General features: G+C 35.6%; 1 protein-coding gene across 2 annotated transcripts in view; it reads left to right on the forward strand.

Moving 5' to 3' along the window:
- The window catches only part of CD2AP (CD2 associated protein), a 113590-nt gene that overhangs the window by 44322 nt on the left and 51210 nt on the right, over positions 1–18058 (forward strand). For both annotated transcript variants that reach the window (XM_021098031.2, NM_001317083.1), the window contains exons 3-5: positions 3416–3569; positions 10589–10689; positions 13979–14099. In XM_021098031.2, the coding sequence (XP_020953690.1) occupies positions 3416–3569; positions 10589–10689; positions 13979–14099 (376 nt within the window). The remainder of the gene's footprint in view (positions 1–3415; positions 3570–10588; positions 10690–13978; positions 14100–18058) is intronic.

An 18058-nucleotide genomic window follows, 5' to 3' on the forward strand; every position in this document is an offset into this window, starting at 1 on the left:
AGAAGAAGTAAAGGGAAGAAACACTGGAAGCCTTACCAGCACTTCCTAGGTCCTCAATAAAAGTGCTTTTGGAGATGATAGCCAGAGAGTAATTTAGGGGTAGTATGTATCCAAGAACTAGGAAAGAGAGGAGGTTGGTGAGAGAGAAAGAGAAGAGGGAGGGAGAGAGAGAAGAGGGAGGGAGGGTGTGTGTGTATCTGATCATAGTAGATTGTAGTGGAAGGGGTGGAGCCTAAAGCAGACTTTACCATATTTTAATTTTGCTTGGAGCTTGAAGTCACTTGATAGCTTTTGATAATGTCTTAGTTGGCATTACCTATTTGGAAGACTCTAAATCTGAGTTTTCTCTATTCATTGTAGACTGTATATGTTTTTATTTTGCTTTCCCTCCCCCCTTTTGTCCTCAGATTTATTATAGCTAGTATTTATGGATTTGATTATGTCTCAGCTAATATTGAAGGTCCTCAAAATGTTTCTAGATCTTGAGCAATATGTTATAAATTCATTTTTTTAGAAGAGAAGAATTTAGATATTTAAAATTTTTTAGATATTGTCATTATCTTAATATATCATACTTGTTTTGTGGTTAATTTTTATTAAAAGAAACACAACTGTCTAGTTATTAAGCCAGTGAACAGAACAAAACCAAGATATATACCCAGGTCGTCTGTCTCCTCAACCTGTACTAATACATTTGGTCAAATTGGAATTACTTTTCCAGAGGAACAAGATTTGAATGTCAAGCCAAGGTTTTGGTTGCCTATACCAGAGAAAGCAATAGTAGCTTTCAGAGATATGATTATCTTTTTAAAATATAGGTAGCTCATGAGATGTTCAGGAAAATCCAAAATGAATACTCTTTAGTATGTTGAGGTTATTTAACTACCAGTTTTTACATAGATTTCATATTTTTATTTGAAAAATACTTGTGCAGTCTGAAAACTGATGTTTTCATGTTAGTTATGTATTAACAGCAAATTGGAGTATTTTTCCTTAAGTACATTACCAATAAAAATGAAGCAGTCTACAGTGTGAAATATTTTATATCTTCTATGATTTGTACTTTAATAATTTTTCACAGTTTTTCACCAACTTAACAGTTTTTCCAAAATTAAAAATATATTTTCTGTGTGCAAAATGATATGCATTATTAAAAAAATAAACAAGGCAAGCATTAAACACTTCTGAACAGTATGAAGAATCAGAATAATCTGAAATCCTGCCAGCTAGAGAGTAACAACTAGTTAGCATTGCAGTAGACATTAAACACCTTGAGATGCAGAGTCTTTTAACTTTGTATGTGAAAATTATCTTCTGGTTAGTTTTTTTTTTTTTTTTTTTCCTTAATGATTCTTTTAATGAACAGAAACTGTTAATTTTAACATCAAATGAGTGCGGCCTAGGAATCCAGTTTCATTCCCTAATCCCTAAGTGTGGAACATTAGTTTCTATAATGGACCATGTATTTTAAGATCCAGTTTTTCCTCTCACTTTTTGCCTGTTATAAATCAAGTTTGTCTGTTTATAGATTTTTTATTTTCTTTCATGTATCAGTATGTCTGTTTTTATGCCAGTACACACTAATTTATAGTATCATGTAACATGTCTTTATATCTTAGTTAAAAAAAAAAAAATCCCCTCTTTTTTTTCCATAGAAATGTTTTGACTGTTCTTGGCCTTTTGTTTTTCTGTACAGATTTAGAGCCAGTTTATTGAATTGCTCTCCCAAATCTGTGATATATTTATTCAGTTGCATTGCTTCAATTTTTCAGAAAAATGCTGTCTTTATGATGAGTTTTCAAACACTGTACATCCCATGACTTCCCTTTCCTTTTTTTTTTTTTAACTAAATCTATATATCTCTCTTTTTTTTTTAAACTAAATCTATATCTCTTTATTTGAGTGGCCCTTTTTTTCCCCATACTTATTTAAAATTACTCAATGAATTTATTACATTTATAGTTGTATAGTGATCATCACAATCCAATTTTATAGGATTTCCATCCCATAACCTCAGCACATCCCCCCACCCCCCTGAACTGTCTCCTTTGGAAACCTTAAGTTTTCCGAGTCTGTGAGTCAGTATCTGTTCTGCAAAGAAGTTCATTGTGTCCTTTTTTCAGATTCCGAGTGTCAGTGAAAGCATTTGATGTTGGTATTTCACTGTCTGACTGGTTTTCACTTAGCATGATAATTTCTAGGTTCATCCATGTTGCTAAAAATGCCGGTATTTTGTTCCTTTTAATGGCTGTGTATATATGTACCACATCTTCTTGATCCACTCCTCTGTTGATGGACATTTAGGTTGTTTCCATGTCTTGCCTATTGAAAATAGTGCTGCAATGAACATTGGAGTACATGTGTCTTTTCAAGTCATGGTTTTCTCTGGATAGATGCCCAGGAGTGGGACTGCTGGATCAAATGGTAGTTCTATTTTTAGTTTTCTGAGGAATCGCCATACTGTTTTCCATAGTGGTTGCACCAATTTACAATCCCACCAATAGTGTAGTAGGGTTCCTTTTTCTCCACACCCTCTGTAGTACTTACTGTTTGTAGACTTTTGACAATGACCATTCTGGCTGGTGTAAGGTGGTACCTCATAATGGTTTTGATTTGTATTTCTCTAATAATGAGTGATGTTGAACATCTTTTCATGTGTTTTTAGCCATCTGTATGCATGACTTCCCTTTTATTTGTCTTCTTTGATGTCTTCCAGTAAAACTTTGTACTTTACTTTTTTTTTTTGTGAAAGTTCACCTATCTTCTATTAGTCCTATGACTTAGAACAGGATTTATCAAACTACAATTGATGGGCCAAATCTAAACACTACTTGTTTTTGTAGTGTTCCTGAGCTGAGAATGCTAGCTAAGAATTATATAAATAGTTCAAAAAAAAAAAAATGAAGAGCAGTGTTTAATGAAACATGAAAATTATATGAAATTGAAATTTTAATGTCTGTAAATAAAATTTTGTTGGAGCATAACTATGTTCATTTATTTAAGTATATGAGTGCTTTTTGCACTACAGATGGCAGAGTTCATTGTTGCAACAGAGTTTGTATGGCCTGCAAATCCTAAAATATTTTACTATCTGGCTGATTATGGAAAAAGTTTACCCATCCCTGACTTAAATTATTGTCTTATGTATCACAGGGTTTCTTTTTGAGTTAGGGTAGAGGTGGTGTTTCAGCTTCACTTTCTTTCCTTCCATTTCTAGTTCTCATAAGGTTTAAACTCATAAGGAGATGCTGTTACCGGTGTGTTATACTCTTTAATATGTGTGGACAGAAAAGAGTTAAAAACTGTTGATATTATGTTTTATATAATAATTACTGTTCCCGGTCTTTGAATTTACACTTGAGAATTTAATAAACTACAACTTAATTTACCTAATTGCCAATTTCCCTTTTTGTAGGAAATTAAGAGGGAGACAGAATCCAAGGATGAAAATTTGCCTATCAAACGGGAAAGGCAAGGGAATGTTGCAAGTCTTGTACAACGAATAAGCACCTATGGACTTCTAGCTGGAGGAATTCAGCCACATCCACAAACCAAAAACATTAAGAAGAGTATGTAAATATTTTTTCATGTTTATTTAAATCAAAATAGAAGGATGTTTTATACTGTTCATAAGTTATATTAAGAAAAAGATGCTCAGCCTTTTGTAACAGACTACAGAAACTTCCTACTTACTCTCATGTTACTTGTTATTGTCCCGTGTAAATCTTTAACTATCTTTAGGAATTATAAATTAAGATATAAGGCTTTTCTTTTATTAGTCTTATAGGCTTTGATGACTTTGCCTAAATTTATTTTAATACCATTTTTTTTAATGGGATGCTAAAACATCTTCTCATCCATAAGCAGTAAAGATGCAAGCATTTGATAATACATTTTCTTTAGTGGTTAGCCGTATGAACATATACATTCAGTTTTCCAAGGTGTTTGGCCCAGCACACATTTATCCTTGATCGTTGTCTTTGTGTTGTGGTCCTTTATGTCTGCTATTGGTATTAAAATTCCTTGTGTACCAAGGAGTCTACAATAAAGTAATTTTGTTGACATACACTTCACAAATGTTAGACTGTTATTTTTATAGTCTCCTCTTAACTCAAGCTGTTACTTTCTATGCTACTGTGTATGAAGTTTGAGGAAACCTCTTTTCTGGGTTATATCACCCTTTGATTATTCTCATAAAATAAAAACAGGTTTTCATAAAAATGAGACATATTTCACAACCAATTAAAGGGTTCTACATGTTCTTTGTTTCCTGGTAAATGCAGTGTATAAACAACAATTAGATATCACCCATACTGTTTTCAGCCTACTGCCTGAATATGGACAGTTCAGTAGTTCTCATTGTCCTGGACTCTAAAATTCTGTTTGGAGACTAGGGGGTAGATAACAGAGTGTATTTTCACATCCTAGGCGAACCTCTATAGAGAATTTCTGTGCACAAGGAGAATTATTAGGCCTATAAAAGGATTATTTATGACCCCTGTCTATTGTAAAATTTATTTACCACTTTCTTTAGCTCTACTTGAGCTATAAAGGGACAAATTTCTTCTTAAGTAGAGGCTAGACAAAGGACTTCAAGGTTATTTTGTCTCCTAACAGGAAAGGACACACTAAATTTTACCTTCCTCAAGAACACTGATCATAATTCTTTTTCTTGTAAGGAGAAACCATTATATAGTTGGTGCCAGGAGACTTAGGCTTTTTCCTAAGGATCTTCCATAACTTGTTTTTAAGTACATTTACTGCAAAGACTAAATTGGTCATTTGGTGCTAGGTAACATATAAAACAGGATGCAGGTTATTTTTGCTTTCAGATTACTTTTCCAGGCTAATTTTTTTTTTTAATCAGATTTTTTTGTTGTTGTTGTTACTGTTAGTTTGCATCATATCCTTAATTTACAAAGTAGATCAGTTATTCAAAAGTGGCTCATTATACTGTTCAATAGTAGTGTCTACACTTTTAATCAATACTGTTACTATAAAAAAACCCAAATCATTATTATAAAGCTTGATAGTAATAAACACTGCCATGTAATGATTCAATTCAAATCTCTGTGTGCCAAGACAAGTGAATCTGCATGTGTGTTGAATTTTGTCTAAACAGCTAAAAAGGAGAAGCTCACATAGATGCTATGATAAATATCTGGATACTGGAATTGTTAGCTATTTTTCTCTTGTCTCCAAAACCAAAAAGTATTGGCTTTTTTTTGTGACGTCTAGTATGAAACCACTGAAAATTTTGCTATTGATAATAAGTTTTTTTTAGTAGGGCAAACAGGTATATTCTAGAGCGAGCACTTTTCTAGGAGAGAGTTGCTTGCAATGAGTTGCTAAAGTTATAGAATAGAACTGATCGACGCTTCTCATAGCAAAAACAGGTACAGATGACATTATTGCTGAGACTCTTGTAAAATCAGGCACAAAGGTAATGGTGTAGACTATTTTACCTAGAAAGCAAAGAGGTGACATCTTCCAGCATCACAGTTCTGTATAACATTTAGAGAGAATGTTACTAGATATTTCACTTTACATTTGGAAAAAAATTGATGCCAGATATGAATCTGCTCATGGCATGTGTGAGGGAAGATATTAGTCCTTGTAATTTTGTATTTCTTATTAGTGGGAACTCAGGCTATAGAAGTGGTTTTTCTAGTTAGTAGTCATTTTGAATGTAAAAGATACATTGAGATGTCGCTGATAGATCACTATAGTTGTACAGAAAGAAATGATACATGAAAAATTAGTTGACTAGAATGCCAGTCTACACAGTGTTTCATTCTCAGAAAACAATTGGTAGTGGCATGCCTCCTCATTTGGAGTCAACACTGAAGAAAAAAAGGAAAATTCTGAATATCATCAAAACATGGTCACTGACTATGCATCTTTTTTTTTAATTTTTATTTTTTATTTTATTTTATTTTTGACTTTTTGCCTTTTGTAGGACCGCTCCCACGGCATATGGAGGTTCCCAGGCTGGGGGTCTAATCAAAGCTGTAGCTGCCGGCCTACACCACAGCTCACAGCAACGTCAGATCCTTAACCTACTGAGTGAGGCCAGGGATTGAACCCGCAACCTCATGGTTCCCAGTCGGATTCGTTAACCACTGAGCCATGATGGGAACTCCTGACTATGCATCTTTACAGCATACATTAAAAAAAACCTTATTAGTAGTTCAGGCTATTCTCTTTGACATTAAAATAATTCTGATTTATAAGGGGAAACAGACTCAATCAAGTGACTTCCCAAGCTACATCTCAAATGAATGGGGTAGGAGGCTTTGACTTTGTATTTTATTTTGAAAAATTTAAAATTTTACAGAAAAGTTGAAATAAGTATACACTGAACATGGTTTTGTTTGTTTGTTTGTTTGTTTTTGTTTTTGCTTTTTAGGGCCACACTCATGGCATATGGAGGTTCCCAGGCTAAGGGTCAAATCGGAGCTGTAGCTGCCAGCCTACACCACAGCCATAGCAACCCAGGATCTGAGCCACATCCACAACCTACACCACAGCTCATGGCAACGCCAGATCCTTAACCCACCCACTGAGTGAGTCCAGGGATGGAACCTGTAGCCTCATGGTTCCTTGTTGGATTTGTTTCTGCTGCGCCACAGTGGGAACTCCATGGTGTATTCTTCACCTGAGTTTACTGTTAACATTTGTTATATAGGCTTTATCTCTTTTTTACCTGAATCAGTTGAAAGTATGTTATAGACATGATCCCTAATCACATGAGTTTTTTCTTCATGATGGTGATAATGATAATATTTTCTAAGACTTTGCTTGTCTTAAGTGGTAGATCTCAGCACTATAGCTAGAATTTTGAATAGCCTGAATTTTTTTTAGGCCTCACCTGCAGCACGCGTAAGTTTCTAGGCCAGGGATGGAACCCATGCCACAGAAGGGGCAACACAGGATCCTTAACCCACTGAGTGAGGCCAGGGATTTAACCCTCATCCTTACAGAGATAATATCATTTCCTCAACCCTTTGAGCCACCATGGCAACTCTGTAAATAGCTCAATCTTAATTTTTCTTAACTTTTGATTAACGTTGCTTACTACAGAAAGAAATTGATTAAAAAAATATTTATGCTGAAGTTTCTTTTGTCTTTTTTTTTTTTTTTTTTAGGGCCACACTTGCAGCATATGGAAGTTCCCAAGCTAGGGGTCAAATCAGAGCTATAGCTGCTGGCCTGCACCACAGCTACAGCAAGCAACACAGGATCTTAGTCATGCCTGCAACCTACACTACAGCTCACAGCAATACCAGATCCTTAACCACTGAGTGAGGCCAGGGATCGAACCCACATCAACGATATGAAGCTTATCCACATCAAGCTTATTGCCAGTGCGCCACAATGGGAACTTATATTAGAAGAATTTAAATGCTACTGTAAAACCTGAAGGTATACTTTCCAGAACCAGAAGTGGATCAGCAATCTTTTTGTTTCTGTCTCTGAAATTTTAGCATTCGTCCTCCCAGCTTCTGAGTGTGGTATGCTCTTCATTTTAGCATTTGGTGGAAAAATTAAAACCATAATCTTCAGTAAGAAATAGTTGCACAATTTAAGAGCACTGTTTGATCTAATATTTAGATCTGTTTTTCAGAATCATGGTATGAATACTTATCATTCCTGATGATCTACACTTGAAAACATAGGATTTTCTGTTGTAGTAGAAACAGTAAGGAAAGGTAACTTTACTAAGTGTGTAATTTCACACTTTTTCTCTTCAAAAAATGTTCAACATTCCTAAAAGTTCTCCTGAAATTATTCAACATTTATGTAATGAATACTATACCACCTGTGGGTATGAAGACCATAAGAATGATGTTCGTATGGACAGTCAAATCTGCCAGATAAAGCTGGATATGGATAGTGATTCAAAACTCACAGTTTAACAAAATCAAGTTAAACTCATAGAGGAAAACATTAAGTTACTGTAACCGGGATAATAGTAATAATTACTTCATAGAGTAGTAGAGGTATTAACATATTCAGTAAATATTATAAGAAGTGTTCAATAGTGTTTGTAATTATTATAGTGTTTTATACTATTAAGAACCATATTAGAGACATACATAATGTGCAGTTAAGGTTATTCAGAGGAATGGGCATTTCTATACTAGAATCAGGAAAGGTGTCTTTAAGCTCTTCTTTAGGTAAGACATAGTCATTTACATGACGATTGGGGTTTATGGCATTCCAGTTAGAATCACAACATTTGGAAGACCCATGAAGATAAGCAAGTCCATGGTATTTTCAGGGAGTAAGGATCCAGCATGACTAGAGTACATGAGTTATGTTAAGGCACTATGTAATCTCTAAAGGAGGCGGCCTGATAGACAAGGCTTCAGAAGTAGATATACTTGTAGTTTTGCCTCTGTCTTGCTCTGTGGTCTTGGACAATTACTGCTGAGTTCCTTTTTCTCTATGGTAAAATGATGTGTTTAATAAGTGTTTACGGGAATTCCTGTCGTGGTGCAGCAGAAATGAATCCAACTAGGAACCATGAGGTTGCGGTTCGATCCCTGGCCTCGCTCAGTGGGTTAAGGATCTGGTGTTTGCCGTGAGCTGAGCTGTGGGGTAGGTCACAGATGCGGCTCGGATCTGGCGTTGCTGTGGCTGTGGTGTAGGCCGGCAGCAACAGCTCCGATTTGACCCCTAGCCTGGGATCTCCATGTGCTGAGGATGTGGCCCTGAAAAGACAAAAGACCAAAAAAAAAAAAAAAAAAAAAGTGTTTATGATCTTTTGTGTCAGAGATGTTTGTGAAGGACTTGGAGCAGTACTGTACAGGGAAGACATGAAAATATTTTCCCACATTTATTGTACCTCCTTTATCCCGTTCTTGTTAGTAGCTCTACTTATAAAATACTGATTAAAAAAACTTTTATCATTAATTTCTTTGTAGATCTGAAAAGCTACATGGAAGTTACTTATGTTAAGAAAATATATTTTTAAAAATTGACTTAATTTCATGCATCCTTTTATTAACAGCTCTACTCTTACATGCATTTTATTTTGTGCTTAGAAAAGATTCTGATACATGGTAGAAATTCAGTAAATATTTGTTCACCAGTATGTATGGGTAGACATTGGGCATGCCATTTGAAATGTGAAGAATCTCCAGATTCCTTTAATTGTGCCACCAAAGATAAGTTCAGTAGAGGCAGTCATCTTAACTTATGAGCGGACCATATAAAAATATGGAATCATATGAAAATTTATTTTTATTTTAAAATGACACACATTTTGCGGCAATAGTAGGGGCTGTTTGGATGTTTTTATCCAATGGGGCTTTTTCCTTTAAAAAAACTGAAAAATTTCTTTGCAAAATAATTTTGCACACTATTTTGGGAAAAAAAAACCCAACAAACCATTCTGCAGAATTATGCTAGTGTAAGAGAAAAAAAAAACAATAGCAAAGCTTCTGATTAAAATATAACTGTAGTTCCCTTGTGGTGCAGTGGGTTAAGGATCTGGCCTTGTTACTGCAGCAGCTCTGGTCGCTGCTGTGGTTTGGGTTTGATCCCTGGCCTGGGAACTTCCACATGCTGCAGGTATAGCCAAAATATTTGTGTGTGTTTGTCACTATGTTCTTTAAAGTTAATTGATATATATGTACTTTGGGACATAGGGGCTAATTAATACTCTTTAATCACCTTAAATCATTGTATAGATACTGATGCTCATTAAAAAGATAAGTTGCTTTTTTAAAAAGGCCTAAATAATCATCACTTGTCTGAATAAATGAAGCATGTTTGAAAAACTAAAGTGAAATTGTTTTTATCTTCACTTGAGTTTTTTTAGCTTGTCAAAGATTTTTATCTTCTTTAACTATCAAGGCAGATAAAATTCATTGTAGATTTATACTGTTTGTCTTATTTTAAAATACAGATACTCTTTCATTTTATAATGATTTTTATTTTTTCCATTATAGCTGGTTTACAGTGTTCTGTCAGTTTTCTACTGTACAGCAAGGTGACCCAGTTACACATACATGTATACATCTTTTTTTCTCACATTTTCATGCTCCATCATAAGTGACTAGATATAGTTCCCAGTGCTATACAGCAGAATCTCATTGCTTATCCATTCCAAAGGCAATAGTTTGCATCTTAAACACAGGTACTCTTAAATTAGTATATTTGAAGTATTCTTAGACTCAGATCAGGAAGTAGTCCGAAAATCACCGGCTTGGAGGACTTGTCTGTAACAAGTTGGTTGTGCCAACAGTGTCCTTTATTGTCTGTGTTTCTAGTCTCAAAATTGGCAGTGGATAATTTACTTTGCATAATCAGGGGGATCAGATGTATAAATAGATTTCATTGCTGGGAACCTACGTTATTTGTAGCTGGTTTGAACTTATTTTAGGATGAAGAGATTGTAGTGTGGGAACAAGGTGGAAAGCCAACCAGAACAGATGGTGGTTAGCTGTTTAGAATACTTAATCACCGTCTGTTTTTAGTCATACATACAAATCCTATGACAGCATAGTATATAAATAAAAATGTTATTATTTGTTTTAATGATCTTGCTTAACTGAATTTTTTACATTACTTCCTTTAGAAACCAAGAAGCGTCAGTGCAAAGTTCTCTTTGAATACATTCCACAAAATGAGGATGAACTGGAGCTGAAAGTGGGAGATATTATTGATATTAGTGAAGAGGTAAGGAAAACATGTGCTTTGGAGATAAAGCAGCAGTTGGAATTGATGCTCTGGGTATTAGAAAAATGCTTTGTAAGAATATTTGTTAAATTTATTTTTCCAGTTTCATTGTTTTTTTAATAGCATTTTAAGATACAGACTTTAACATGGATCTTTGATAACTTAAAGCGAGGCTGTCTTATTTGTAGAAATAAAGCTTTTATTATCCTTGCTATGCTTAATATTTGTGTACTGTACTTGTATCTGTTGGCTTTAAGAATAAAACAAGCTTTTTTAAAAGCTAAAATTAATATAATCTAACTAGCTAAGAATATAACCCTTTTCTTTGATTCTTAATTCATGTTAGGCCGAAAGCCATAAAATGGATTTTTACCTTTTGCACAGTAAAGGTATATGAAAGCAGAATATTTTAAAAAGCTTTGTCTTATTTGAATTATCACATTCAATATTAACCCCAAAGCACCTTCTCTCGTTTTAATATTTTAGAGTGAGATTTAAACTCATTTAAAAAATAACTTCATATCTCTGCTTTTACCATTCAAGGAATATTGAAGTTTTATTTGGCAGCTGAAGATGCCATTTTGAAAGAATATGTTTTGATATCATGTTTTCCATGGAGATTGATTTTGTATCATAACATGTAATTTATCACTTATGCTTATGTTAAATTCCAGCATGTTTATATGAAAGGCAGTTCTGTTTTATTTTTACCAGGTGGCAATAATAATAGTGTTTATCAAGCCTATCTTAGGTCTGAAGTACCATTCTAAGTGTTTTATGTTTATTATTTACTTCAAGTTTCTAAACAACTTGAGATAAGAATTTTTGTCTTTTTATGGCTGCATCCGAGGTATATGGAGGTTCCTGGGCTAGGGGTCAAATGAGAGCTGTAGCTGCTGGTCACAGCAACGTCAGATCCAAGCTGCGGCAATGCTGGATCTTTAACCCACTGAGCAAGGCCAGGGATTGAACCTGCACCTTCATGGATGCTAGTCAGATTTGTTTTCTGCTGAGCCACGACAGGAACTCCCAGGAGATAGGAATTTTCATCCCCATTTTACAAACAAGAAATTGAGTCACAAGAGAAAAGTGGTTGCTTTCCTACTATTGCTGCATGACATGGCACTCCAAACTTTGTGGCAAAGAATGACTGTTTTGTCACATTTTTTTGGTTGTGTGGGTCCAGAATTCAGATAGGGCACAGAGGGATGAGTTGTCCTGTGATGTCTGGGAGCCTCAGCTGGAAATTCAAAGTTGGGTGCTCAAAAGGCTCCTTCACTGACATGTCTAGTGCCCAGAAGGCTTGAAGACTTGTATGTGGCCCTTAGGTGTCTCAGGATAGTAGGACTTACTACTTGGCAGTTCAGGGCTCTAAGTGCAAGCATGTCAGTGAACACAGTGATAGCTTTTTATAATCCAGCCTTGGAAGGGATAATGTCACTTCTGCCACATTCTGTTGGTTACAAGAAAGTCCTAAGCCAGAAAGACTGAAGGAGGTAGGGACAAAGACTACCACTTCTTGATGGAAGGAGAGTTAAGAATACATTGTGGGTGAGCATGTGGGGTAGGTGGTTTTAGTTTTAGCCATTTTTGCATAAGTTCAGAGCTTTTTCTAGCTCTAGCTCATGCTATCGCATGTACTGGTGTTAAGTGAATTTTGATAGTGAATTTAAATAGTTTACACTTTAAAAATAATTTTTTGGAGTTTCTGTTTGTGGCTCAGTGGTAATGAACCCGACTAGTATCCATGAGGATGCGGGTTTGATCTCTGGATCTCTGGTCCCGCCTCGTAGGTTAAGGATCAGCTGTGGTGTAGGTCGCAGATATGGCTTGGATCTGGTGTGGCTGTGGCTGTGGTGTAGGCCGGTAGCTGCAGCTCTGCTCTATCCCTAGCCTGGGAATTTTCGTATGCTGCAGGTGCGGCCTTTATAAATATTTATATATATACATACATATATATATATATATATATATTTTTTTTTTTTTACTTACTAAGATCTCTTAGCATCAGAGTTCCCGTTGTGGTGCAGTGGAAACAAATCCGACTGGTAACCATGAGGTTGCAAGTTCGACCCCTGGCCTTGCTCAGTAGATTAAAGATCTGACATTGCTATGAGCTGTGATGTAGGCTGCAGATGTGCCTCAGATCCTCTTTGTTGTGGCTGTGGTGTAGGCCAGCAATTGTAGCTCTCACTCATCCCCTAGCCTGGGAACTTCCATATGCCTAGGGTGTGGCCCTAAAAAGCAAAAAAGAGAGAGAGAGAGAAAATTCTTAGTATCTTTAGAATAAACTATATATTTTCAAACAGTTATTAAATATTTGTAACTTCATGAAAATTGAATAGCTTCATTATTAGTGAAAGTAAACATTTTTCTAAAGAGTAGTTCCTGGGAATATTTCTGGTTGGGCATGGGAGGGTGTTTTTAGAGCCTAGAATCTGGACTTTTAAAAACAAGTGCTTCTTGGAGTTCCTGTCGTGGCTCAGTGGTTAACGAATCCGACTAGGAACCATGAGGTTACGGGTTCGATCCTTGGCCTTGCTCAGTGGGTTAAGGATCTGACCTTGCCGTGAGCTGTGGTGTAGGTTTTACAGATGCGGCTCAGATCCCAAGTTGCTGTGGCTCTGGCGTAGGCCGGCGGCTACAGCTCCAATTAGACCCCTCTCCTGGAAACCTCCATATGCTGAGGGAGCCGCGCAAGAAATGGTAAAAAGACAAAAAAAAAAAAAAAAAAAAGCTTCTTTTTCATACTTGAGTTAAGACTCACTGTTCAAGTCAGAGTAATTTACCTGTACCAATAAATTACTTAGTAATTTCTTTTTGTGCCATTTAGGAAATTATATTCTTATATTCATCAAACTTTTTCTAAATCAGAAATTTCCAAATACTAAACAAAATGTCATAATTACAGAAGGAGACTCCATAGTGTTTAAAAGAGCGACATTCCATGACAGAGCTTGTTGTCTACTTGTTGATATTAATACATTATGCTTGGTTATTATTTTCGTGAAAATACTTGCTTCATAGATTACAGTTGATTATAAATTCTCGTTGAAAATGTTGCATAGTGCTACTGATGTATGACTAATCCCGTATATAATTAATCCAGTCCACATAGATATAATTTACTTAACTATGTTATTCCCTTTTGTGTTTTCTTATAGATTTAAAGGCATTATTTTGTATCACTAACTTTATGCTCATTCAGTTCTGTAGCTTGATTTTTATATGGGGGACGACTTTCACTTGAGAGGAATTTTTATTATTTTTGAGTTGTGATCTTTTTCAGGTAGAAGAAGGCTGGTGGAGTGGAACCCTGAACAACAAATTGGGACTATTTCCCTCAAACTTTGTGAAAGAATTAGAGGTAACAGATGATGGCGAAACTCATGAAGCCCAGGAAGATTCAGGTAGACTGTTTTAAAAATTTGAATAGATTTAAACAAATTTTATATATGACCTAGTGTTTCTTTTACACTTTTTAAACTCCGTGACAGGGACTTAGAGTGAACCATTTGCCTAAATATCTAAGCAAATAATTTTAATATTTTTCCTTCTGATGTCTGCTTCAACCCACAGTGAACCCTGATTATGAAATGATGCTGCTTATGTTATCTTCCCAATTAAGATATACTTATATACAAATTTTTTTTTTTTTGTCTTTTTGTTGTTGTTGTTGTTGTTGTTGCTATTTCTTGGGCCGCTCCCGCGGCATATGGAGGTTCCCAGGCTAGGGGTTGAATCGGAGCTGTAGCCACCGGCCTACGCCAGAGCCACAGCAACGTGGGATCTGAGCCGTGTCTGCAACCTACACCACAGCTCACAGCAACGCCGGATCGTTAACCCACTGAGCAAAGGGCAGGGACCGAACCCGCAACCTCATGGTTCCTAGTCGGATTCGTTAACCACTGCGCCACGACGGGAACTCCTCCATATACAATTTTGATCAGAGTTTGCAAATGGCCTAATTACTTCAGAAATCCTAGACACTTAAAAAAAATCTTTCTTTGGGTTCTATATTCACATAATAGATTTTTGTTTTCCTTGTGCAGCCAGAATGTCATTTAACTATTTTGTGATCTCTGTCATTTAGAGATTCACCTATAAATTAATCTTAAATTTGCTCACCATTCAAAAGTATGATTGAAAAAATTTTATCCCAAAGCTAGATTTATTTATTTTTTTTACTTCTATGAATTGCTGTGGGATTTAGGAGCCTTTTTTTTTTTTGGAGACATTAAGTTTGTAAGTGGTAATGTAGGAGTAAGTAGATCTTTTTCTTTATGGAAAAGCATGTGTAGTGAGGATGTTCAGGGGTTTATGCTTATATTAACTAGTATTATCTGGCAGTTTTATAATGGTTAGATAGATTCATAGACACTGAGGGGTAGATAGACAGCCTTTAAGGTTGCCACTATCACTTTTTTTCAGAGGCAGTGTAATGAGATATGAAGATTAGTGTTTTAGTCCATTGGAGCTGCTATAATAAAATCCCACAGACCAGCAGAAAAGCAGTAGAAATTTCTTTCTCACAGTTCTAAGAGTGGGAGGTCCAGGAGCAAGGCGAGCCAGCACGGTTGAGTTCTAGTAAGGCCCTCTTCCTCCTGGTGTGTGGTTGGTGACTTCTCACTGTGTCCTGATGTGGTAGAAGAGGTGAGGACTCTCTGGGGCCTCTTTTGTAAGGTCCTCGTCCCATTCCTGAGGGCTCTGTCTGCCCTTATGCCAATCACCTCTCAAATGCCCCATCTCCTAACCTGGGGAGTTAGGATTTCAACATATGAATTTTGCAGGGACACAAATAAATGTTCAGACCATAACAATTATATAACCTTCAGAACAATGAGATAAAGTCTTAAGGTTTTCCAGACTGCTTCTGTACCTAGTACTTGATTTTGCATTCCGGTGGTACATTTCTATTTTTTAATCTGTCTGGAATGGTAGCCTCCACGATGGTAGGGACTATGGCTTTGTCATCTTTGCTTGACTGTAGTTTCTTTGTGTGCATAATCGGAATAATAATTTTTAACCTAAGAGGGCTGTTATGTGGATTGGGAAAATAGTTTCTAAGTGTAATGCTTACAACACAGCAAGAGTATTTTAAACCTAATTTCTTTTGCTTCCTTTTGTCAATACCTTCAATATTTTGAAATCAAGTAGGAAATCATTATAAGGTTGTTAACGTGTCGAAAATGGGTTTATAATCCTCAGTATGCTTAATAGTGAGGGAATAAATTTTAGAGAAAAAATTTAAATTTAATAGATAATATTAAAGGTAACTGATAAAAAGCATCTAGAAATCATTGTTAGTCCTAAAGTTTTTATAATGTGTTGTTAGCTCTACCATTTTAGACCTTATTAAGAAAGTTCTCTGAAACTTTTATCCTCATCCATAATTATGGTTTGTTTGCACTCTAAAGCTTTATGCAGGTTCCCTCCCCCCACTTAAGAAAGTGTTGAAGCTCGAAAAACATCAAGTAGTGAAATGGTAAGAATAGGGCATGAAGTTACAGAGCAAGCTCGCCAACATCTAGATGAGGGCTTTCCGAAAAGTCCTAGTGAAACCAGCTCAGTTTATAACAGAGAAATCTAAAACTTTCAGAAATTACTACACATCTTCTGCATATCTATTCTTCTTAGAAGAACTAAGATGTGTAAGAATTTTCTGATTCTGATCTCATTCCTGTGTACTCTTACATACTGCTTCTCACCAAATGGGTCCAACCTTTAAACTCTAGTACAGTGATTTTTCTTTTTGAAACTCTTTTTGAACTTGGAGAAAAATTGCAAACATAAAATAGATCCCATTCACCTTTTATTCAGTTTCACCACCAGTTGATAACATTTCATTCCATTTGCTAATTTATTACTCACTTTCTATTTTAAAATCTTTTTGTTTTTTTTTAACTTGACCTTTAGGTACTTCAGTGTGTATTTCCTAAAATCAAGGATAGTCTCTTGTAACTACAGTATGGTTATCAAAATCAGGACATTTAGTGTTAACAGTACTGTTTAATTTGCAGTCCATACACAGAGTTCCCTAATTGTTCTAGTAAACTTTTTTTTTCCCCCTCTTGGACAACACCATGCAGGGAATTTATTTTCTAAGTTTATTTAATCTAGAGTGGATCTTCCCAACATTTCTCTGTTTTTCTTGACCTTGACTTTTTTTTTTTTGGTCTTTTTAAAATTTTATTTTATGCACCTGCAGAATATGGAAGTTCCCAGGCTAGGGGTCTAATCAGAGCTATAGCTGCCGGCCTACACCACAGTCACAGCAACGCCAGATCCGAGCCGCCTCTGTGACCTACACCACAGCTGATGGCAACTTCACATCCTCAACCCACTGAGTGAGGCCAGAAATCGAACCTGCATCCTCGTGGATGCTAGTCAGCTTCTGCTGAACCACGATGGGAACTCCCTGACCTTGACATTTTTAAAGAGTTCAGGATCCCATTTTGGGTTTTTTTTTTTTTTTTTTTGGATTCATCATGATTAGTTTCAGGTTATATTTTACTGATAGGGTACAGAATGACGATGTCTCATTGCATTGTGTTTAGGACACATGTACTTCATGTCTTTTATTATTGGTGATGTTAAATGTGATTACTTGGGTAAACTGCTGTCACTGTAAGTTTACTGTTTTTTTTCCCCTCATACTTGATAAATGTCTTGTGGGGAGGTACTTTGAGACTATGTAACTATTCTATTCCTCAGCAAACTTTCACTCAGCAGTTGAAGCATCCACAGATAGATTTTACTTGAATAAGTTATTACTATGATAGTTGCAAAATGATGATTTTCTAAATCCTTTATCCCATCTCTGTTTATTATTTGACATTCTTCTTTAAAGAAGAGTTTTGCTTTCTCCCCAGTTTTTTTTAAATTGGTATGGATTCATCATTTAGTTCTTTTTTATTCACTAGGCATTGCTGTATTATTGCCATTGTTAATTATTTTGATGCTGCTAGATTTGGCTAATGAGAGAGCCTCCACACTAGTTTCTGTGACATTTTAAAAAAACCAACTTTATTGGAAATATTTATATACAATAGACTGTCTATTTAAAATAAACAGTGTGATGATTTTAATACATGTATGAAAACTACTGCAATAAATGTACAGGACATTAGAATATATTTGCAACTCTGACTTGCAACTGTCTTAGCTTGGATATTATCCTCTGAATTCCTGCTTTTTCCCCTCTAATTGTTTTTACTAGTCTTTTGCTCTGTATCAGAAAGCATTTATACTTTCTTGTGATTCTTGAAGTATTTGTTTACGCAGGTATACACAAACACATGTATTTGTATATTTTCTCCTTTCTTAAACAGTAGCATAGTATATTGTTTAGGGTATGCTGCATTGAGAA

Source organism: Sus scrofa, chromosome 7, assembly GCF_054392235.1.
Source record: "Sus scrofa isolate SSC_HxYL_T2T_F1_AM1 chromosome 7, Sscrofa_HxYL_maternal_Yorkshire_Landrace_v2.0, whole genome shotgun sequence".
Taxonomy (NCBI): Eukaryota; Metazoa; Chordata; class Mammalia; order Artiodactyla; family Suidae; genus Sus; species Sus scrofa.